The sequence below is a fragment of the Azolla caroliniana genome, unplaced genomic scaffold (genome assembly GCF_043228905.1).
Source record: "Azolla caroliniana isolate FFs.n. ecotype wild unplaced genomic scaffold, voAzoCaro1.0.p SCAF_5, whole genome shotgun sequence".
In the NCBI taxonomy this organism is placed as follows: Eukaryota; Viridiplantae; Streptophyta; class Polypodiopsida; order Salviniales; family Salviniaceae; genus Azolla; species Azolla caroliniana.
The window spans coordinates 10,618,787-10,642,160 of NW_028230440.1; the positions used below are offsets into that span (position 1 = coordinate 10,618,787).

Here is a 23,374-nt window from a genome sequence, read left to right on the forward strand (position 1 = left end):
AAAACAATTAGGATAAGTTAGTACAATGGTAAGGTTAGGGTTTGTCTATGTGGAGGTATAGGGTTTGAATCTTGCCCTATGCTCTTAATAAATATTTTTAATATTTTATTTTATTTATTATACCTACTTTAAATCGGATATAGTATTTTACATATTTTACGTAGTGTGTGATTCACACTATGACAACGTCAACTAGAAGCTATTGTTGCGATACCTTTTACATTGGGGCCACAAGCCACATCCGCATCGAAACCCTTTGACCTCCTGCTTCTCTTCGAGAGACTTGGATGGAAATGAAATTAGGCCTAGTATAACATCATTTTCATTGTAGAAAATGTTTGTTATTTTATTTTACTAGAACTATTTAGCTTAAAACTCTTTTTTTATTTTTTTTTATTTTTTATTTTCAATGAATGGGTAAATATCCCTTTTTTGTTGTAAACCATTTGTCTCATGGGCCAATTTTGGCCTTAGAAGACGTTAATATATATTTCTCTCTCTCTCTCTCTCTCTCTCTCTCTCACACACACACACAAAGATTGCTTCTGTTGCATAGCACCACCTAGGTCTCTTCTTCTTTACATGGTATCAGAGCGTGTGGTTGTCTAATCAAACTCACTCAACTCTGTTGTGATCACACCGACGATCAACAGAACCAGTTCAACCAACAAAGAAGAAATCGGCATCATGAACACTCTTATGGGAAGTGCTCTTCCTACAGAGAAGCTTGATAGAACAAACTTCGCATCTTGGGAGTACAAGATGCATCAGTACCTTGTCGAACAAGGTTACTGGAGCTATATAGAGGGAGCTCACGAAACGCAACCCAAACCCATCACACACAGACTACCTAGCATGGGAACAGACCGCAAGGTGTGTGTTGCATTGCCTTGCATCATGTGTTCATGATCACATGCTCGACTATATTCGAGAGTCAAAAACGTCGAAAGAAGCTTGGGGCAATCTCAAGAAGATTTTAGTGGCCAACACGACTACACATAAGCTCCAACTCCGACAGGAGTTAAACAATATGCAATTGAGGGACATGTCGATCACCGGCCATACCTTGAAGATCACGGAGTTGTGCGATGCCCTCGAATCGATCAACTTCGTCATCGACGACGACGAAATGGTGCAAATATGCCTCGGCGGTTTAGCACCGCAATTTGACACGATTAGATCAACCATTCTCGGAAGGGAGAATCCACCTTCTTTTTTCGACCTTCAGTCGATACTATTGGTGGAAGAAAATCATGCCCGACAAAGGAGCAATGCACCTAATGGTCAAATGTTCTACTCCCAGTCGGATGATAGAAGGGGATCGGGGCGATGAAATAGAGGTCGATTCGGCCGATGGCAACAGGGTTAGCCGACTCGAGAACATAACACCCACCATTGGCAAGTCGATAGGAGAAATTCTAGGGAGTTCGGTAGAAGGGGGAGCCATCCTGCCAGGCCGAGCCATCACAACAACCCGATCGAATGTGGGTACTGTGGAAAACTCAGCCACTACGAAGAGGAGTGTCGAAAGAAGCAATGAGGGCTTCGACCAATTGACAACTCACGAACTATGGCACGAATTCCGATTATGAAGATCATGGTGGGACATTCATAATGAGGCATAAAGCGTATTCGATGTCGGCACACGGTCTGACTAGCAGCATTTCTCCAAACGATGTATGGTTTGTAGACTCTGGAGCATCCAATCACATGATTCACACAAAGATTGGTTCCGAGAGTTGAGAAAGCCCGATTGACCCGGCTATGTCGAAACCAGAGACGACACAACTCACTCGATTTGGCATGTCGGAAATGTCCCATTTGAGAACGACAGCAAACAAACCTACCTAAAGAATGTACTACATGTCCCAACAATCACGAAAAACCTGGTCTCGGTAGGCTAGATTGTCGAACAAGGCATGCAAGTACGATTCAATAACGAAGGGTGCTTTATTGAGAAAGAAGGCCAACTAGTAGCTCATGGTCAAAGAGAAGGTCGTATGTTCATCCTCAAATCGAACGAGGTGAAGTCATCTATGTTCATTAAAAGCCTCAAAGTCGAAACCGACTTGAAACTGTGGCGCAAGCGAATTGGCCACATCAATCTCCAAAAGCTTAACGGAATGCAGTCGAAAGGAGTCATGATCAGACTCCCAACATTTACCGAAAAGGAGATAGTTGGTGTATGTGAAGCCTGCCAATTTGGCAAACAACACTGACAACCATTCCCGAAACAGAGGAATGTGAGCAAAGGGATCCTGGATGTAGTAGATTCAGATGTGTGGGGAACAGCACAAACGACAACATTTGGTGGTTGTTGATATTATGTCTCGTTAATCAACAACTTCTCAAGGCTTGTTTGGATCTATCCTATGATGCAGAAGAGTGAAGTGTTTGGACACTTCCAAAGGTTCAAAAATGAACTTGAAAAAGCCACAAGTCGGCATGTCTGATGTCTTCGATCGGATGGAGGCAAGGAGTACTTCTCGGACGAATTTATGGCATACCTCCGAACACATACCTCCGAACACAAGGAATTCGACGAGAATTTTCATGCTAGCACACACCTCAACAAAACGGAGTAGTCGAACGAAAGAATCGGCATATAGTAGAGGTAGCAAGGGGCATGATGAACAAAAAGAATCTGCCGAAATCGTACTGGGCAGAAGCTGCGAACACAGTTGTCTACCTCATGAATAGGTGTACAACCTTTGGGGTACACAATGTAACCCCTCATGAGAAGTTTTTCGGAAAGAAGCTGAATCTATCACATGTCTGGATATTCGGCTCGAACACCTACGTGCATATTCCCAACGAGAAGCAACAGAAGCTCGACCTGAAGTCGGAGAAATGTATCCTCGTAGGGTACTCACACCCAACCCCTTGGCACCCATCAACGCTTGGTGACCACTACGGTAACCCCCTTTGAAGGAGTCGAGGAATTACACGCGCAGCAGAAGTATGTAAGAGAGCGAATTGTACACGAAAATCAAGGTATGGTGTACATCTCATCTAGAAGAACATAAGTTAGAGATGGAAGGAAACATAAACACACTTTAGAGTGCTTTATAGATAGTGTTATAACTTAAACAAGAGATGATGGGGTGGAGAAAAAGATTGTCTTGAATCTAATGTCATGGCATCAAAGAAGTGCAGAGATTCGTCTGAAGGTTCTCCCGATCAAGTGAAAGACATGGCAAACATCTTGGCTCAGAACAAGGATAATTCAATTGATCGGGAGAGAAGGTTCAAGCAAACATTGGTGGCAAATTGAAGCAAAATCGCACGCAAAAAGCATTTTCAGACTCTCAAAAGAATTAAGGCAAGAAGCTTCTTTTCTTGATTGCAAGAGCAACGTCTTGTTGATCTCGGTATTGACCTTGACAATGTGAGTTGAGAGTTATCGAGTGCGAAAGTATCATAGAAATAAAATTGTGAAGAGAGAAAATGGCCATTTAAATATGTGTCAAGTCAAAAAAAATTGTAATCAAGAGAAGAAGAAACAAAAGAAAAAGAAGCATCTTGGCCGCACCATCACCATCGCCATGGTTGTTGTCACCAAGCTCTCTCACGCGCTGCCCAAGGGGGGATGGCGCAGCTGCTGGGGCAGGCTCCACTACTTCTCTCATATGAAGAACATAAAACCTAACTCTCATCACCTATTGTCTTCTTCCTCCTCCTCTTCTTGCCCCCCATCACTTCTAACTGAGGGCAAAATAATAACATTTCGAAATCCTGGGGGTACCAGACAAAATTTCAAAAATTCGAGGGTACATCATATCATTTTAAAAAACTCATAAAGATCGTCAAGGCGAAAAATGGACGAGATCAACAAACCTTTCATACAACAACTCACAATGGTCAAATGAAAAGAAGTCTAACAACTCACACGAAATGAAGGAATGAGGATACAACACATCGTACACACACTCACTCACTCACAACGTTATATCAAGATCCGAAATATAGTGCCAAAGTTAAAACATTAGAGGATGTGCCAACCGAGGGAGTTCCGACCGAAGAGACATAAGAAGATCAAGGGCGTTCCGGTCAAACAAGTTCCAGTTGAAGGACCGATGAATATGGTATAACCTTGTGGGTTCAGCCTTGCAAGGCACACTATCCCACGAGTGTGCCAAGTGTTATATGTACGATTATACGTGGATGTGTACATAAGTGTGAGAGTCTTTGTATGTAGGCTTGTTGTAAGTGTATGTGCACATGTGCACAACAATGAGTGTGAGCATGTTGGTATGTGTATGAACACATGCACATTTGTGTGCATGTGTGCAAATATGAAATAGTGCGGGTAAGTTGTGTGTGAATGGCTAGAGGGATATGTACCCCTACATATCTCGTTGTATCTTATTGATGTATGACCCTCATGTAACTATATAACCCCGTATAGGGAATGCATGAAAAGAAGAAGTTTCCTCTCTAAGTTACTTTTTGACTTTCTCTAAATTCCATCTCTCCCCCCCTCATGCCCAACCCCTCAAGAGGGGGGTGGAGCCATTCTAGGCTCCACCCCCCACCCATCAACAAAGTGTTTTCAGAATATAAAGTGTCTATTTGATTTCTTGATTAAAAGTTTAATTGATTTCTCCTCATCCGAATATCCTTTTATCGGAATATCATCCAAGAATGGCATCGGGATGTCCGGGATGCAATCCTTCAAGACCTTGTTCATGGCATTCACCATATGAACCACCGAGTTCGTTGCACCTTGAGGCAAGGTACACATACGCACGAGCCCAATCGGAGTCCTCATGGTTGTAATGTCACGACTGTCCAACTGGAATTGGTCGTATCCAAAGTAGAGATCGCCAATGGAGTAGATGGATCGCCCCGCAAACGCTTCGGCAAATTCGTCCATGCTCGGACCGATTCCAGCATTCCGAATTGTCACCTTGTTGACATGTTGAAGATCTTGGATGAATCACAATGATCCATTCTTCTTCGGCACCGTGAACCACCTATTAGAATAAGGAGCATTCGACGGTTCCAGAATTCCCATATTCACCTTCTCCTTTAAGATCTCGATCAATTTCGGTAGGTGTGCTCTCGGAATCGGTTTCGGTTTCAAATTCCAAGGCACATGCGGCACCGTGAAGATTACCATCGGCTCTATTGTCCTTGGATCAGCACATCTGATTTCTTGTGGGAAAAATGCGAAGGCGTTCCCATGTCTCTCAAGCATGTCGCGAAACATTTGCTCCTCTTCAAGGAGGAGGAAATTCTCCCTTCCAACTTGTAGCTTTCCTTTCGTCTCTTCGGTGAAGACATGACCTATTTGCCTTTGGATCTCTTAAGCTTGGATCGTTACCGACTTCCTTCATCTTTTGCCAGCTATCTTCCGATATCGGAACTGCAACTGGCTTGATCTTCCTATCCACCGTTTTATATTTTGTGTTGATGTCAGCTTCGTTCATCAAGATGCTTCGATGATATTCATCGATGATAGCGTACATGTTGATGGAGTTAACCGAAATCACATGTCGATCGTGAAGATAGCTCAAGTCCACGACGTCCTTGATTTCGCCGATGGTGTCGTTAAATGAGGCTTCTTCCATAATATGAGTCACGAACTCTTCTTCTTCTATTATGTTTTCTTCTTTCAGCATCTTCTCGAAGTCTTGTATCCAACGCTTGTCTTTCTTGTCGGGTAGTACTAGTTTACATGTGCCACTAGGTGTGACACATGTGGCTTCTCCTCGCAATCCACGCGCTCTACCTTCTTGTGGGGACTTGTGATCGCTCAGACTATTTGTGCCCCATGCATCAATAGTCCGCTCTAAAAATCCGAGGATTCGCCTCCAAGACTATCTCAATTTCTTTCATGATTAGCTCGCACCGTTAGGAATTGAACAGATCTTTGATTGTCAAGACTCTTGATTCACGCAAAAGCCGGGCTCCATTATCGAACAACTTGGTCTCCATTCGAGATGATGTGATATATGGTTGACCTAGGATGACAGGATGCGAAGCCGATTCTTGCACGAAGAAGTGTTGATCAATCTCCACATCCCCGATCATGACTTTAACATTCAGACAAGCTCCGTACAAGTCTTCTGTCGCCTTTGTTGCCGCTCGAATCTTCCATCCGTGGTTTGTATTAATTGGCCACCTTCCTTTTTTGTAGAACTCGGTTGACATGAGGTTGATCTCTGAGCCATGGTCGATCAAGGCTACCACGGTCTCATTCTTCTCCCCAATCTTCACCGGTGTCTCCATTGTCACTCGTGCCCAATGAGGTCGAGTATAGTGGTTGTCCACCATATCTTCATCGACTTCATCCCTTGCCATCGTTATGGCATTTGTTTTTCCTTTTTGTGGCTTCTCTTCTTCCTCATTCGACTGTTGCCTTTTTCTCTTCACAAGGTCCACAATCGTATCATGGAACTCCTTCTTCGTAATACCGAGCAATTCCCTCAAGGACAAGGTCACGTGGCTATCAAGAACACATTCCTCAAGAATCTTCTTCAAACCTGTCATTTACTCTATGTCCGACCTTAGCTTATAGGTAGGCATAATTCTTGTCTTCCGAGCGGGGTGTTCAACACCAACCTTCACGGGTCAAACCGTTTCTTCGACTCGTTTGCTCGACTCCCCTTTCCGACTCGAGTCTCCTTCCTCCGTTTGTAACGCTCAACTCGTTTCTGCATCTTCTTTCTTTTTCATGTTCCTTGTTTCATGTCTTTTTGATGGGCTTTGCTCTTCTATTCTTTTTCTCTTTTCTTCGACGAACACCTCGTGGTTGTCGCACATCACTTCCGTGAGTATGGTGTTGTCATCCATCGGATCCGACCATCCGGTGATACTTTGTACACTTTGGTCCACAAGCCCTACCTCATTCAAAGTGACTTTTCCCTTCTTCTCATACTCGAGAACGGTAGACTAGAACTTTGCTCCCACTTTCGCAGCTTCAGTTTTGTCTTTCCCAACTCTTATTCCGGCCAACGCAGCATAGTGCATCGCATCCACATGAGTCGCCTTGGCATCCTCCATAGCTTTCTTCATTCCCCCTCTTTCGAAATTCACTCACAGGGGTCTTCTAGACTCACTCGAGCAATTCATGTTGCCATCCATGTATAAGATATTTTGTCGAATGGCATCTCGAAGGCTCGCGCAATCCCTTCTCATGTGGTCCATGCTATCGCACCACATGCATCTAAAGGGTTCTTTTCCTTTGGGGCCCCGACGATTAATGTTGGCTAGCGTGACCATCTCGCACTTCTTTGCTACTTCTTCGATGATGTCGTCATCAATCTTCTTTTCTTCCGGGCTGCTTTGTTTGGGCGGCTCAACTACTTTCGATTGTCTTGTTTTCTCCACGACATTCGATCCCGCCAAGCCAGTGTCATCAACCCACTGACAACGCTTGTCAAGCCTATTGCACGCCCGCTTCACCACAATCCAGTCTGCCACAAGCCCGTTTGCTTGGGTATCATCTTCAAGAAGAGTCCCCAATTCTCGTCTATCCTTCATGTCCACAGCTTTCAAGAAGCACAAAGTCTTGTCCTCCTCAAACAGCAGTTGGTCCGTGGCGAGAAGACGACAAAACATTTGGTCGAACTCGTCGTACACCCTCGAAGCACTCATCCTCTTATTCTTCTTTTCTATCCACTTCATCAAGGCATGTCGAGTCATCCTCGACAAATCTTCCGTCACGAACTCCACTAATATCACTTTCTCGAACTCCGACAACATTTTCTTCCCTTCTTGAAGCTCGATGACGCACCTTTGGACGTTGTTGGCGACCACTCTCTTGAAACTTACGATTTGACGTGCTTCAGACACGTCCCTCTAATTCATCTCCCTTCTATATGCATCAAGGAACTTTGTAATGTTCCTTCCGTCAAATTCACCCTCGAGCTCAACAACACGGTCGACAGCCTTCTCCACGCTCACATCGTTGTCCCGAGATCTCATCATTTGTTCGACGATTAGCATCATCCTTTCAAACTCTCCCGCTTGATTGCTTGAGGACGCCATCTCCAAGTATTAGTCGATCCTCGACTTGATCCTTCCTACCACCTCTTTCACATCGGGTTCACCACTTAATTATGTCGTGAAGATCCGTCACTACGTGCGGATCGTGAGGCGGAACCGTCGGGGTTCTGGACCGGAAGGATTCGAAGTTTGCACTAGCTTTAGCGAGAAAGTATTTAAGATAGATTGAGAGATATTGATATGACGAAAGAGAGATATTGAGATAAAGATTGAACTTTTAACTTTTAGATTTAAGAGAGAAGATACATCAACAATAGGATTACAAGTTTCTTATTTTTCCCAAATTTTTCATTAGTTTTTCATTAGTTTTCTCGCTTGATTCCTCCACTCTTTTATAGATGCCCCCATGCATATGGTGCATGTGAGGGTGTAAGACATGCACGTAATACATGAAATGCTTCCAATGCATGTTTGCCATGTCATCATCTAAGCTCTCATGCATGGGAATTTACATGTGAAAGTATAGTGATGAAAATATAACTTCTAAAGAAATGGTTTGGCTTAATGGTAAGCCTATTGGCTCATAACTTGGAGGTGCAAGGTTCAAGCCTTGCTTATATGCCTTTTAAAGTACAAAATTACTATTAGGCTTTTGGTCTTGTATTTACACCGAAAATCTTTATGACACCACGCACCGCGATCGACCCATTTGTCTGGTCTCGTCCGTCCCGACCGGTTCAATCTGATCCTGATCCCATCCGGTTCGTCGCCATCTGGTCCCGGTCTTGGTCGCCGGATCCGTCCAATAACTGTTGGCAGTCGTCGTCGCTAGTTGGCCAAAACCTTTACAAGTAGTTAGGCCACACCTATTCATTTGAATAATTTAGTACAAGTAGTTAGGCCACACCTACACCTTGAACTCTCTACGCTCCACGCATAGACACAAAATAATAGCTTTTGCCTCTGTGTTATATATTGTGGAATCCAACGTTGTCCTATCTATGTGGGATATCTCACACTTTGTTTTCCTTCTCTTTCTCAAACTTCACACTCACATAACTTGTCACTTAAATGTCTGTTTCTTATGTGGTAAAGTGTATTCGAAAGCTCTTGAAGACCTCCATCTTTTTGTACCAAGATATTAAACTAGTATAAAATAGTATTTTTACTATTATTGTTTTATGTTGTGTGTGAAGAACCACACTCGATTTTGTACATTCCATTCAACTTTACGACACCGAATTAAAAACATTAGCCCATGTTAGAAAATTCATTGGCTCGAGTTAGACGTGACAAAGCCAGGACAAAGTCGAGCTAGTTATCTATGCATTCTTTGTGTGGATAATGATCTGATGGTGTAGATTTCACGAGATTATTGAAGTGCTCCTTACATTGCCCATGACCATGATTCCCTCGTGAGGCTTATTTAATATTTGGTTGCAAATAGAAATGTGGTTATGGTACTACATATGTATGTGTATTCATATCATTTTGTGATGATGTGTATGAAAGTGAAAGTGAAAGTATGTGATATGTTTATCTAAATGGGTATGTGTAAAAAGTATGCCAATGTGAATGCACATGTATGTGTGGTTACATGTGTGTAGATGTGTGTGTGCAAGCATGGGAGTGGAAACACTTTTAGAGCTATCATGTAGCAAAGAAGGCAATAAACAATTAGCTATTGTTTTAGTTGCTTGTTTAGTATGTGAATTTTAAAGGTGCATATCATTTATTATACATGGACTAAAATACATATGGAAATGCCCAAATTCAAACATTTGGCACATATAGGGGAACGTGGGTTTTGTGTATTCATGTTTGGGCCTTTAATGTTAATACACTCCCTCCTCATCCTTAGTATTTACATCGAATATCAAATATATGGAGCATTGCTCACATGATTGCAAAAATAGTCCTTGCATCAACAACAAAATGCAAAAATTAGTTAAATCCCTTATTACAATTGGTGTTACAAGGGACCTCATTGCCTCTTCCTCTAAGTAGTTATCAATATATTTGTGGTTGTATTTTATTTTTTTCTTAAAATGAATTGCTCATAGGTTATATTTTCTTGTTGATTGTAGAAAAGTTTATCACAATTTGCATCACGCACTAGGATGTCACAAAAGCAAGTATGTAACAAGTCAGATTTCATTACGATTTTGATTACAATCGTATATGTATACATTTAAGGCTAACATGTAATTAGGGTTTTGGTTACAACTTACAAGCATATTTTGTCAAGTATGTAATAAGGGTTAACAACCATACATTTCCACTAGATTAATTAATTTCTAAACTGGATTAAGATTTAGAGTAGGGTTAACATATCATCACTTAGGGTTAGGATTCAGGAACATACATACATTGATCGGTACAATCAAATTATGACAAATATGTGGTTAGGGCTTGAATCACATATACTGTATACATATTAACTATCTCGATTTGGTAGAAGGTGGGATTCAAAGCCATTCTTCCAATTGATTGATTTATTGAATCACATATGTACACTTATACACACACATTTAGAAAAGACGTATACATGAATGCATGAATGCAAAGGCACTTGCACTTGCACATACACTTACGAGGAATAAACAATTACACATACATACCCTCTTCATCCTCTTAAATACAAAAACCCATTATACACATTACATCAATTCAATCCCATGTAAACACATAACTACTCACTTAGTATTTACTTACATTACACATTCTGGCACACTTGATTGGTATGTACAAGTTCATATGCATTTCCATTCCTAAAGATTGCACCTACAAGTGCACCATGCTCAAGTCATGAAGGGAATATTCAGTGCATGCTATTAACATTATCATCTTTCACGACCCTTCATCGACAACACTGTCTTCCTCAGTTTAGGGCATACATGTATCATTGTGACATAGGGCAATCATTTTGTGAGGAACTAGGTGGTTGTTGTATTTTCAGATATATGCGCGGAAGTATGTGTATGAGGATTTGTCTTTCTATGCACAACAAACAACACAATATATGTAGTGATAAGAAGAAGAAGATAAACGATGTTAGAGCTTCAATGGAAGTTCTCTATTGATCTATAACTCTCTCTCTACAAGACTCAAGATCGATCATCATCGTTACAATTTTAGGTTTCAAATATTTGAATATTTGAAAATGTGCAATAATTGCAAGAGCTCTTTCCTAGAGAAGATGTATGTTGCTTCAAATAGTGTCTTCTTTTGCCTTTTGCTCTAATAAGGAAAGCATAACATCACGATAGCATGTATAATCTTCAATTTCCAACCTTTATGTCAATTGCAATTGTGTACATGTTTTACAATTGCCCAAATGTGGTCATGATCTCAACTTTCAAGCACTATCACCTTGTAATTTGACTAAATAGATGACAATGCATGTAAGGAGATTGTTTGTTTTCAACAAATATTTGATTTGGATATGATTATGCGAATTTATATACTATCCACAAGAAGGTCCAACTAGTTTCAAGCTATGACTCCAAAAGCTATATTATAACCATTTGAGGCAATGAGTTCACATTGTGGGATTTGGGGGGTGATTCATTTTACTTCCCATGGCATCTAGCTTGAGATGTATAAGTTCATAACATTAAAAAAAATTGGCATCCCATGACGCAAACTAGAATGGGAGAAAATGCCCAAAGTTAAGAGCAACATATTGAACCTAACAAGCTATGTAAAACGTATGATAAACATTCTAATTGGGAGTGTGGCATTGTTGGCATAACCATCTTTGCATACAAGCATCAAGCTAGTCAATGTCATTGTTGCAATAACAACCAAATGATGATGAGGTCATATGGATCATCATTGAGTTATTGTGTGTGCTTAAACACATCACTTTCCTTCACCTCCAAGTTCATTGTTGTGGGATTTCGAATAAGGGGTGTGCATACAACCAAAAAGACCATATAGTGTATACGAAAAGTGTCACATAGGTGTAAACTAGGGAGTAAATATTCCCAAACTAAGAAAAGTAAAAATTGGGGTCAAAAGCGACTATAGGTCACTCGACCAACGTTTACAACTTTTTAGGCCCAATGATCGAATGGTGACAAATGGATCACGTGTGAATATCATTTGAAGTAATTATAAAGATGGATATTTATGATTGTGACATAACTGTTGTTGCAACATATGTTCTATATCATTATTAAGAAACATTGATTAGGTTTTTGTGCATATCAGTCTCATTGATAGTTAAGATTTAAGTGATTAGTAGTTAACAATGAAGTGTTATGTTGTTCAACGATTTATGTGTATGAAAGGGGTCGTTTATTGACCTATAATTTTATGTTGAACCTAGATGACATACTAATAATTGGTTCCTAACCTCACGAGATAAAGCGACACATGACGTAAAGTTAAGTCAACACTGACACCTCGACGGTTTTGATGAAGCACAATTGCACATGTAAGACGTGGGAGGAGCTTGACCAATGGGAAGGATGCTGCTGGAGAGGTCCTTACAGTTACAACCCTTCCAGTTCTAATCCGGCAATATGCGGGAAGATAATTTAGGCAGCCCGATAGGCGAGTTTGGTGGTCATTGAATTTGTAGGTACATTACATTACATAAAGAGAGAGGCTTCAAGGAGATACGCGGGTAGAAATGTGGGCAGACATAGCGAGAATAAAGTTGTTTCTGTCACGTTTATGGAGGGTCCGGCCAAAACATTTGAGTGAGAGATATGTATAATAAGTACATGCATAATGAATGCTCCGAAGGTATGTACGTGTGTGAAAGGCAAGTATGTAGAGTTAAAAAAAGGAAGGGTACTTACTAACTTCTAACTTCTAAGTTTAGTTAGAGAGAGAGAGAGAGAGAGAGAGATGGGCGTTTGGGCGTGTGTGTGTGTGTGAAAACGGGGTTTTTGAATCGTTGGATGTTTTAGGGTTTGGGAGAGGAGAGGGGGAGGGGGAGGGGGTTCAAATATTTGAATATATAGATAGAAGCAGCTTGAAACGCCATCGCTGCACAGAAGGGGAGATACATACAGTCTACAGAGCGACAGTGAGGGGGAGGGAGAGGGTGTGTGTGTGTGTGTGAGAGAGAGAGAGAGAGAGAGAGAGAGAGAGAGAGAGAGAGGTTTCTGAGCAGGAGACGCAGCTGCGGAAACAAAGGGAAGTGAGAGGAAGAAGAGATCATCAGGTAAATTCATCTCCTTGTCCGCCATGGATTATCATTCCCTGCCAAGACGCCAGCTCCAGACCCTGTGCAAGATGCATGGCATTCCTGCTAATAAGACCAACATGGAAATGGCCAACTGCCTGTCTGCGCTCCTAAACGTAAGCATATCATCTATACTTATCTGTGTACTCTACTCTATCTCCTTATGCCTTTTTCTGTTTCATTTTAACTTGTCGGTTATACCTATTTTCGGCAGAGAAAACCAGAGCTTGAAGCTGGCGCTAACATGGAAATCGATGCCTCTGAGGCTACGCCGAGGCCTGCGCTTCGGAAAGAAGATAATGGAGATTATGAAGCTTCTCTACTTCTAGAGAAGGATAATTGTCCATATATGGACACCCCTTCTAACAGTGTAGAACGGCAACAAGAGAATGTATGGGATGAAACCGAAAACAATGATTTTGGTGGCCGGAGCATGCCTCGGAAATGTATGGTCGATCCCTTGGTTACTCAATCAAGATTAAAGAAAGGGTCAGTTTCATTCTCTGAGACTGTGGAGGTGAAGGTGATGCAGAGTTATGAGGATCCTGTTGTAGATATGACATCTCTTTCTAACGTGAAGAAGACCAGAACTAGCACAAGGTTGTCGGTTGGAGGAACTCCCACTGCAGCCACCCCTGTTGGAAGAAGAAGCTCTGTTTTGAAGAGCAGTGTTTCTGAATCTGAAACTGTTGTCCAGAAAGTAGCTAGTGTAACCCGATCTAGCGCAAGGAAGGGCTCAGTATATTCTTCTTCTGAAGAAATAAAAGCTGAGAAGGCTGATAAAACAACCTCCATTTCTGTTTCTCGACGCCGAAATGCAAATGTTAGTTTGATGAGTAATGCTTCCACTAAAGTTGAAGTCGAAGATACTGTTGGCAGAAGTAGACCTCCGAGAACTCCGAGAGCTGCATTGAAGAAGAATAATGGGCTTGATAGCGTTTTGTCAGAGATTTCAGCTGTAGATGACAATAATGTATTTGTTACTCCTGCAGTAACCTCTGTTAAGAAGAGCAATCGGTCTACTTTAGGCGCATTGGAGAAGAAGCATTTGGATTCTGCATTTGAACGTGTGGATAAGTCTGAGAATGAATCGAGCTCTACTTCTGCAGACATATCTGAAACGCCACATAAGTTTGACATGGCTGATAGTGGTTTAAACTGTAGAGTCACAAGAGGATCCATTGGAAGGATTACTAGGAGTGCTAGTAAATCTTTGATCTCTGGTCAGACTGCAAACAGGATTGAATCGATTCCAATAACACGAAGGAATACCAGGAAAGAGCAACTGCCTTCTGACACTCCTGATGCGAGAGATGGAACTGGCTGTTCTACGAGAAAGACTGTTGCTCGGACACCATGCCTTAGTAAGGATTTTGAGGGGCTTACCTTGTCTGATGATATTCAATCCAGCTCCGAGTTCTCAAACATTTCATTATCTGTAGTCAAAGGTATAAACTTATTTATGAGATTGAAATTTACTTCGTTTTTGCTACTTATTACTGACGAGCTCGTTAATCTGGATTTGTGTGCGTGCAGTGACCGATCCAAATGATGGACGAATTGAGTCTAATGTTGTGGCTGAACATGTTTTCAGCAAGGATGCTTGTGTGGAGAATTTAAGTCAAGCTCTCCCTTCAGAAAGTATAATTAAGGAACACTCTGAGGATATCTCTTCCTTACACAGTGTAGAAAATTCTTCAGCTAATTCCAATGCACCAATATGTGTTCTTCATTGTACAATTGAAGAATGTCCGGATGAATCACCCTCTAAAGAGGATTTGCTAGATGTTGATGATGTTGGATTTCTTGAGAAATCCGAGTCTGCAAATGTTGATGAATTTATAAGGGGGACGCTACTATCTCTAGTGGAGAACACAGTGCTTAATTCCGATTTTCAGAAAAATACTCATGGGTATCATGGTACTGAGGAGAATGGTATTCAGTCAACACTTCCAACGTCTTATTCTACAATATATTCTGAATCATGCAATTCAGAATTGCAAAGCAATGCAAGTGAATTATGTGCCTCAGATTGTGATAACGATGTCCAATCAAAGATGTTAAATGAGGCAAAAGCTGAAGAAGATAAAAAAGAATCAGGGGAACCTCATGTGGACACTAAAGGTAATGGTTTGTCTGAACCTCAGAGTGAAGAGGTAAGCTTTAATGATGTCATTTTAAGTTCAAAAACCCAAGCCTCTTCCGCCAGCGATGTCAAAATAGTAGCTTCTTGTGCTGAAAATAATGGCCTCGTTAATATCAATGAAAACGTGACCTTGGAGAATGTAGATGTAGGGGGCAGTGATACTGTTCTTGACTTGCCCATCTTTTGTAATGATATTTCTCCTACCAAGTCTCCAAAGACAAACTCTTTGAATGCATATGAAGATCAAGATACTAAGTTCTGTACGGAAGAAATAAATGAAGGCATGGAACCTCTGGAGGTGTGTGATGGTGTAGATGCTACACTTTCTGTCATAGAATATAATGATAATATGGAAATTTCGAAACTTTGTTCAAGAATTGAGGATGAGGGAACCATGAAAGATACTGAAGCATTAGATGAAACTCAGTCTGGTGAGCATGTTTCTACTGAAATGGAACATCTGAAAGAGCCTAAACATCTGGAAGAAACTCTTTGTGCTGTAGATGTCAATGAGGATATTAAGCCTTTGGGTGAGCCTGCATACATGGGTTTGGCTTCTGATGTGAGTAAGGAATCTGTAGAAGAGCGTGATGCTGAGGTTGAAGCATGTATCACTGTAGAAGGTAGTGAAAATTTAGAATCTGAATCTGTAAACCCGGTATCTAAAAATGCGGCAGCTGAAGCAGAAATGTGTACCATGGAAAATGTGATACCTGAAAATGCAATGGCTGACATTGATGTGATAGTACAGAAATTTGCTGATTTGAGCACTTCTGTGGATGAAGTTGTTGAGATTTCATCAGACATTGGTCAAACCGATGTTTCCTTAGTTGAAGAAGTTGACTGGATAGGAAGTGATGTGATAGTTGGTGCAGTTTTGGAAGGACATCATAGCATAATAGCAGAAACAAATGTATCTAGTGAAAATGAGACCAAGTCTATTGAGGAACCATCAGATGTGTATATGGAAGTAGGATGTGAAGATGATGCTCAGTTACCAGAATCAGTAAATGTGTGTGCTATCCAGCTAAGCGAGGAAACACAGCCAATTCCCAGTAATGCCACTATTGTACAGAGTGAACTGATGCAATCGCTAATGGAAGTTGATCTGATGGAAAGCATGACAGATGAAATAAATACATTTAGTGAAACGGAGGGCATGTTTATAACAGAACCATTAGTTGTGGGTATGAAAATAGAAAGTGAAGATGATGCCCAGTTACTAGAAGCAGCAAATGTGGATGCCATCCAGTCATGTGAGGAAGCAAAACTAAACCCCAGTAGCACCATCATTACAGAGAGTGAACTGATGCAATCACCAAAGAAAGCCCAGTTATCCTCCTTGAGCCTGAGAAAGCTTAAAGAGATGGTAAAAAAGAAGGATAAAACTAAGAGTAAGGTTTCTGAGAGTGCGGTGGTAGTAGAAACTACTGAGGTGCTTCCGATAGATATTGCTCAAAGCAAAGCAACAGACAAAGAGAAACCTAGTGAAAAAAATCTGTCAGTTACACCCTTGTCTGCCGTGAAGAAGCCATGGAAGCTGTCATCAAAATTAATGAATAATACAACCTTGTCTCAATCAAATGATTCTCCTTCATCTGTAAGTTTTGACATCATGAAAGAGGTTTTTAATGAAGTAAAATTTCCTTACAAATTTATAAGACTTGAGTCTTATCAATTGAGTTACACGGATTTGCTTTGTTTCGTTTCCTTCTTGCAGGCTGGAAAGCGATCTGCTTTGAAAAGTTTGCCTTCAAACGTGAGGCAAGCTTCTTCAGGAGGAGGAACTCCTACTGGAAAGCTTGGGAGCCTTGCCCATGGTGTAGGAAAAGTGCAATCACCAGCATTGGATCATAGTGATACAGGTAGATAAAATATTTCATTTAATTCATTTGTGATGCTTGAGCTTACACCATGGGTCAGCATTATTGTTTGATTTTCTTCCTATCCATCCATTATATGACTTGAACATTCATTAAAACCCATGATTGTGAAATGAGCAATCCATGAAATTTGAACTTTTGCTGTGGATCCATGTTATTGCCAGATCTGTTTAGTGTTTTTTAGTGGGAGCTTCCACCATTTATCCTAGTTTGTCATTAGTTAAACTGTTCATTCAACATATGGCTCAATATTCTCTGCAGTTGTATGTCTAAGGTCATAACTTTTTGTTGCTTGAAGGTACAGAGAATCGACTGGTGATGACACCGAGCCGTTTGGCATTGAATTCATGCCAAAAGATTAATCATTCAGTGAGATCTCTCCATCGATAACAAATTCATGGGAAGATTAATTGATGGTGTGCTGAGGCTCCTCCCATATACGTCCATTTTCTTTGCAATATTTCGCTGATATAATGATCTTTTTTCATGATAACTTCAATGGTGGGATTTGTTTTCCTAACCCAAAAGCTTGGTTATAAGAGTTTATGTGTAGCTTAGTTTTCTTTATTATTATTACACTTTATGGCCCTTGGTATATGAACCTATGAATAGAAGCATTGATCTTTAATGGAGGGAAAAGCTTGATCACCTTCTCCGTATGAACTTTGATGATAATTCAAGCTTTTTATTCTGTCTTATTATCAAAATGAGATTATGAATGGAAACATCTTATGTTTTCTGCAAAAGACAGTGTTTGAGATAAAACTTAATGGATTTATCTTGATGCATTAGCTCTAGATAACTTGGCAATTGTATCATCTTTTGTTCATGTCTCATCTGGCTAGGCAAGAACTAGATGTGTATGTATGTATATGGAGTGAAGTCATATGTCGAAATCAGGTATTAGTTTGGCTCTATCTAATTGAAAGTAGGATTATTTTCTCTCTAATTGGAAAAATGATCTCTCTAAATCGAAAAATGGCCGTTGAGAATAATATTATTTTCTGGGTAGGCAAGAACTAGATGTGTATGTATGTTGGGTTTATCTCTATCAAAGAGCTCTAAATTATTTCACTAATTTGGAAAATGGCTATTGAAAGTAGTATTGATGACAATGTTCGCTTCTCAAATTTTGCCTCTATTCAAGACTGGGTGTTTTGTGCCTCTTATAAGGTTCCATCGTATCTGTGGAAGCTCATCGATTGTTTTTCAATGTGTCTTTTAAATTGATTGTCAAATACTTTTCTGGAGTAATTCCTAAATATTGGAAATTGTTTAGAGCTCTTGATTGCATCTTTCACAAACCTTTGGTGGGTATCTACAGTAATGCAGTTTGTGTAACAGTTTGGAATGTTCACGAATCTACTCTAAACAAGAACGTAACAAAGTTAGGAAGTGAATGTGGTGAATTTTGCATGCGCAAAGTAAAGGCTTGTCTTTGCCAGAATGAATACATAGGCTTGGATTGATTAACATCGGAATGGTGAGTCTTATTATTATTATTTTGTGCAATGGTTTTGAGGTCAATCAGTCAAACCATGGGGTTCTAATCAATTTGTTTGGAATGGTGAGTCTTATTATTATTTTGTGCAAAGGTTTTGAGGTCAATCAGTCAAACCTTGGGGTTCCAAGGAATTTGTTAAAAATTTGCGACCAGTTTGTACATTCTTTTGTTCAGCCATCTGCCCACTCAAACCTTATATAGAGTTTTAACATCTGTTAAAAGAATCTAGGACCAGTTTGTGTATTGTGCTTGTTCTTTGGCTTGGTAAACGATGTTACTGAGGCAAACCAATCCTTGTTAAGCTGGCTTTAGGAGTTCATTTTATCGTTTTCGTTTCAATGTTGATGCTTTCACAGTGGACATTTGCCTTATGTATTTCAGACAATCTTATCATAATGTACATAGGGCTAAGTTCCGGGAACACCAAATTATCATTGACATTCAAAAGAGGATAGAATGATCATTGCAAGGGAATAAAAGCACATTTAATCAATAAGAGATAAAATTATGGAGTCTTCCAGCTATATCTTAGTTTTCACGTGGCCATGCCTGCCAACGGATTGAAACGTACACAAATTCCAGGAAATTTCATCCATTTTCTTCATGGCGAGGAAATGGCAATGTACTAATACTACTACTAGTCCAATGTAGGCATGGTGAAGCAAAAGGGCAATACAGATTTCAAATAAGATGGAAACCCCATTCATAATTTTTAACTCATCTAATGAAGGGACGGACAAATCTCTAAAAAAGATTATTTGGGAAGTGCTGGAGAATTCATCAAATATGTTGTAAGAAAAAAAAAGGACTGTGAAATGAGGGATGAATCATCAATATTCAGCAGAAGGGAGGGGTTGGTGGGTGGCTGGGGGTGCAATGATGAGGTACTCATAGATGATGGCGGCAAGGGCAGCACCGACAAGAGGCCCAACCCAGTAGACCCAGTGGTTGGTGAAGTCCCAGGCAACTAGGGCGGGTCCGAAAGAGCGGGCGGGGTTCATCGATCCTCCATCAAAAGCGCCTGCGAACAAGATATTGGCCGCAACAATGAGACCGATCGCCAAGGGTGCGATGATCGACACGTTCCCCTTGGACCTTAGATCGATTACGGTTGCATACACCGTATACACTAGCCCAAATGTGATCACAATCTCGAGCACCAACGCCTCATAAACTGTCTCGGACGAGGACAATGCATGTGGGGAGGTTGTCTGCAGTCAAGGAATTCTTTGAATATCAGATATAATGATGTGAGAACTTTATATACTAACTATCCATGTCAAGAAGGTTCACATATTTTCCATGCCAATGAGTCCATGATCTGAATCTAACATTCACAAGCATTCGAGACAGAGGACTTCACATGGAGGAATTCGGAGTTCATGCCATACAAAATGACTCCACATTGACGAATTTGGGGTCAGCCATTCCCTAAACCCTAAACCCTACTTTCCCACCACACCACATCTAGCTAGGTATGTGAAGCCTAAAGTACATAAGCTCAGGCGCCTCATAAGGGAAACTGGCATGGGAGAAAATGTTGAGAAGTTACGAACACCACATTGAACCTAGCTAGATATGCGAGACGTATGATGGATCAAATTATCAATATATCCTAGGCAATGAAACACGTCAGAGGGAGATCGATGGGCTCTTTCTCACATGGAGCTAAAAACATTTGTTGAGATACTAATATATATACATACAACTCTAGCTCAAAAACCCAGGTGCAATTTTGGAAATTACAACGCATAGATGCACTGTACTTAGGCCATGGTCATGGGACTTACAGCTCCACCGGTCACAAAGACAAGCAAAAGGGAAGCGATTGCTGCACCAGCGAGTTGGGCGATCCAGTAGACAATGCCCTTGAGCAATGAGATATGGCCTCCGAGGAACAAGCCGAAGGTGACGGCAGGGTTCACATGACCCCCGGACACATTGGCGGCGATGGAGACGGCCACAAAGAGTGCAAATCCGTGAGTTAGTGCCACGCCAACGAGTCCCGCGGGTGACAAAGATGCGTTGCTTGTCAAGGTTGCTACAAACAAAATCACATGACCACACATACATAAATACATTAATCCATGATCATATACTATGCCCCAACGTAAAGAAAAATTGATCATTAAACTGGCATAACTGTAACATAGAAGGCTAATATTTGTTTACAAGCATATAAACCCTGAGAGTAAAAAGATCATGAATTCTGAAATGGAAATGGACCCACACGCATGAACGCATGCATGCATGCAAGCCAAGCCAAGCCAAGCCAAGCCAAGCCAAGAAAGCTTTTATCACCGGAACTCACGAAAAATCTAATGGAATTGAACACACATTAGGTGCTAGATACAAAGACCCCCAAATTCCTGGATTAACGAAGAGCAATCGCCCACAAAATGCAGCTAATTGGTTGGATGAAGGGATCACAAATAGATAGTAGAAATGTATGCATTAGGTATTATAGCTGTATATACCATAAGAGATGACGGAGCCTTCGCCTGCAAAGACGAAGATGAGAGTGGAGATGAATTCAGCGAGGGCAGACTTGAAGGTGTCGGGGTGTGAAGCCTCCTCGTAACGACCAACGGCAACGTTTTGGAGAGGCATGGTGTAGGATCAGTGAACAATCCGATCTTCTTCTACTTTTAGCTAGTTTTGGATCTGTTTCTGGAACTGTGATCTCTGTATAGCACACACCCCTATCTCTGTCTGCCTATTTGTCCTCTATATATAGGGAGAAGGATATAATGAATGAATGCTCTTGGCATGAGGCCTAAAATTCTATATTATATGTTATGTATAGGTCATGTTTGTGTACATTTATGTATCATTATATGTATGTATGTATGTATGTATGTATGTATGATTGTGTCCTAGGAAAAAGCCCAAATGGACATGTATGTATCATGTATGTGCGTATGTACATATGCATGTCCCTTACCTTAATTTGGGGGTTCCTTATGGTTTTTTAAATTAATGAAAGGAAGGAGGAAAGAATTATTGACAATGGGGACCTATACAGCTTTAACTTGTCTTTGGGGACCCCCTTTCCCAGTCATCCTCGTCCCTTGTCGCATGTGCATATATATCCCTCCCTCCTTTGCCTACATCTCATCGACACTCACATGCTCATGTCCCCCTTCTCTTCCCTTCCCTTCCCTTCCCTTTCTTTTATATTTTTGTTTTCTTGCTAGCCTTCGCCACCTACCCCTGCTTCACCAACTTGTCTCCTCGATTCTATGCTCCCCTCCACCCTCAACTCTGTTTGTCATCCCAATCCCTTTGTCTCCATCCGTGACCACACCTGTCCTCCTTTCTTGTCTTCCAACTTTCCCTACGGGTTGTCGATCTCGATCTATCGAAGAGAACCCCTTACTTTGGCCCCACGACCACTTCATCCCGTGTCCCTCCATTCCTTGCATGAGGGCGAGACAAACTAGTTTGTATGCGCATTAATTACATCATGAGGCCATCTCATGATCCCTTCCAAGGTTTCCCTTGTCACACCTAAGAATGTGACATCCATGTAGAGGCAACATGGACAAAATTCGTGGTTTAGTGAGCTAATGATCTACGTGAGGCTTGGTTCATGAATTTTTATGTAGTGATATTGAATGATCTATTTTCAAATTCATGCTTTTCTCGATAGGAGATGTCCCATACATCATACGTGGAATAATTGTCAAACCATCCAAACTAACGATCGATAGATGGCAAAGAATAGGAACCATTGTGCAATGTTTGATTACATGAGTGTGTTGGTGTAAGAGACATTGACATTGATTAAATGATTGATGTCATCAATGATTGAACTATTGTTGGCAATGTGTAAATTTATCCGAATCCTTACTTTCCTCTTGGCAATTCTTTGCATCAACTTCAAGAATATAGGTAGATTTTGAATACTTAATGTAGAATGAACTTAGAAGACTTAGGTACCCTCAAAACACTTCTAGTGTTTTTGTGAAATGCTAGGACTCGATCACCATCCACTCATTATTGCATACCACTAGGTGTGCAACAAGATTCAATGGTAGGCATTGTGAAACGTGAAAGGCGTACATTTTACAATTTCAGGGGATGTTTTTGGCTATAGTGTGATATGAGTCAATCCCTATAACCAATAGGTTGGCTATGCTAGAATTTAATAGGTTTATTGATCAATTAAAAACAAAAATTAGGTACATGCAATTAGAACACTTTTTAAATAGGTTAGTTGCTCATTTTATTGATATATCTACCTAAATAGTAGAGATGCCTAGTAATTTCTACCTTTAGGGTTATTCATCAAAGTGGTTAAGAGCTAAGTTAAAAGACCCATGGCCATCTTCTCGAAATGGACTACTTTCACTAAATTTTCCACTTGTAATAGTAAATAAATTGTTTCTGAATAGAGGAGACACTAGTTTGTATTCACTTCCATGACATTTCGTCTTTGTTCAGATACCCATTTCTCTTGTGCTCAAACATACTTTCTCAACTTAGGTACGCCATGCAACTAATTAATTTGTATATGCCGTTATAAGAAAGATTAAATTTGTATTCATTGATGTCCTCTATAGTTTTTGCCAAATATAATATCTATGTAACAATGTAAGAATGTTAGGTGATTTCATGATTTAAAGGTGGAGTCGTGACAACTAAGAGATAGACAATTACACAAAGATAGAGCTGAACGGAATACG

At 40.7% G+C, this 23,374-nt stretch overlaps 2 protein-coding genes across 2 annotated transcripts; one reads left to right on the forward strand and one right to left on the reverse strand.

Moving 5' to 3' along the window:
* The first annotated feature begins 13,096 nt into the window (after positions 1-13,096).
* Positions 13,097-17,997, forward strand: LOC147864126 (uncharacterized). The gene is made up of 5 exons (XM_087319801.1): positions 13,097-13,269; positions 13,368-14,601; positions 14,690-16,899; positions 17,020-17,164; positions 17,481-17,997. The coding sequence occupies exons 1-5, from the start codon at positions 13,156-13,158 to the stop codon at positions 17,570-17,572; spliced, it is 3,795 nt and encodes a 1,264-aa protein (XP_087175927.1). The 5' UTR covers positions 13,097-13,155; the 3' UTR covers positions 17,573-17,997.
* Positions 17,998-19,120: 1,123 nt separating this feature from the next.
* Positions 19,121-21,352, reverse strand: LOC147864127 (aquaporin TIP1-2-like). The gene is made up of 3 exons (XM_087319802.1): positions 21,164-21,352; positions 20,477-20,727; positions 19,121-19,897 (listed from the first exon to the last, which is right to left on the reverse strand). The coding sequence occupies exons 1-3, from the start codon at positions 21,294-21,296 to the stop codon at positions 19,517-19,519; spliced, it is 765 nt and encodes a 254-aa protein (XP_087175928.1). The 5' UTR covers positions 21,297-21,352; the 3' UTR covers positions 19,121-19,516.
* Positions 21,353-23,374: the final 2,022 nt, after the last annotated feature.

Excerpts from the sequence above, each read along its gene's own strand:
- LOC147864126 (XM_087319801.1), top strand. The coding sequence starts at position 13,156 with ATGGATTATCATTCCCTGCCAAGACGCCAGCTCCAGACCCTGTGCAAG. Across the intron at positions 16,900-17,019 it reads CAAATGATTCTCCTTCATCT|GCTGGAAAGCGATCTGCTTT; the intron begins GTAAGTTTTGAC and ends TCCTTCTTGCAG. Across the intron at positions 17,165-17,480 it reads ATTGGATCATAGTGATACAG|GTACAGAGAATCGACTGGTG; the intron begins GTAGATAAAATA and ends TGTTGCTTGAAG.
- LOC147864127 (XM_087319802.1), bottom strand. The coding sequence starts at position 21,296 with ATGCCTCTCCAAAACGTTGCCGTTGGTCGTTACGAGGAGGCTTCACAC. Across the intron at positions 20,728-21,163 it reads AGGCTCCGTCATCTCTTATG|CAACCTTGACAAGCAACGCA; the intron begins GTATATACAGCT and ends TTTTGTTTGTAG. Across the intron at positions 19,898-20,476 it reads TCTTTGTGACCGGTGGAGCT|ACAACCTCCCCACATGCATT; the intron begins GTAAGTCCCATG and ends CCTTGACTGCAG.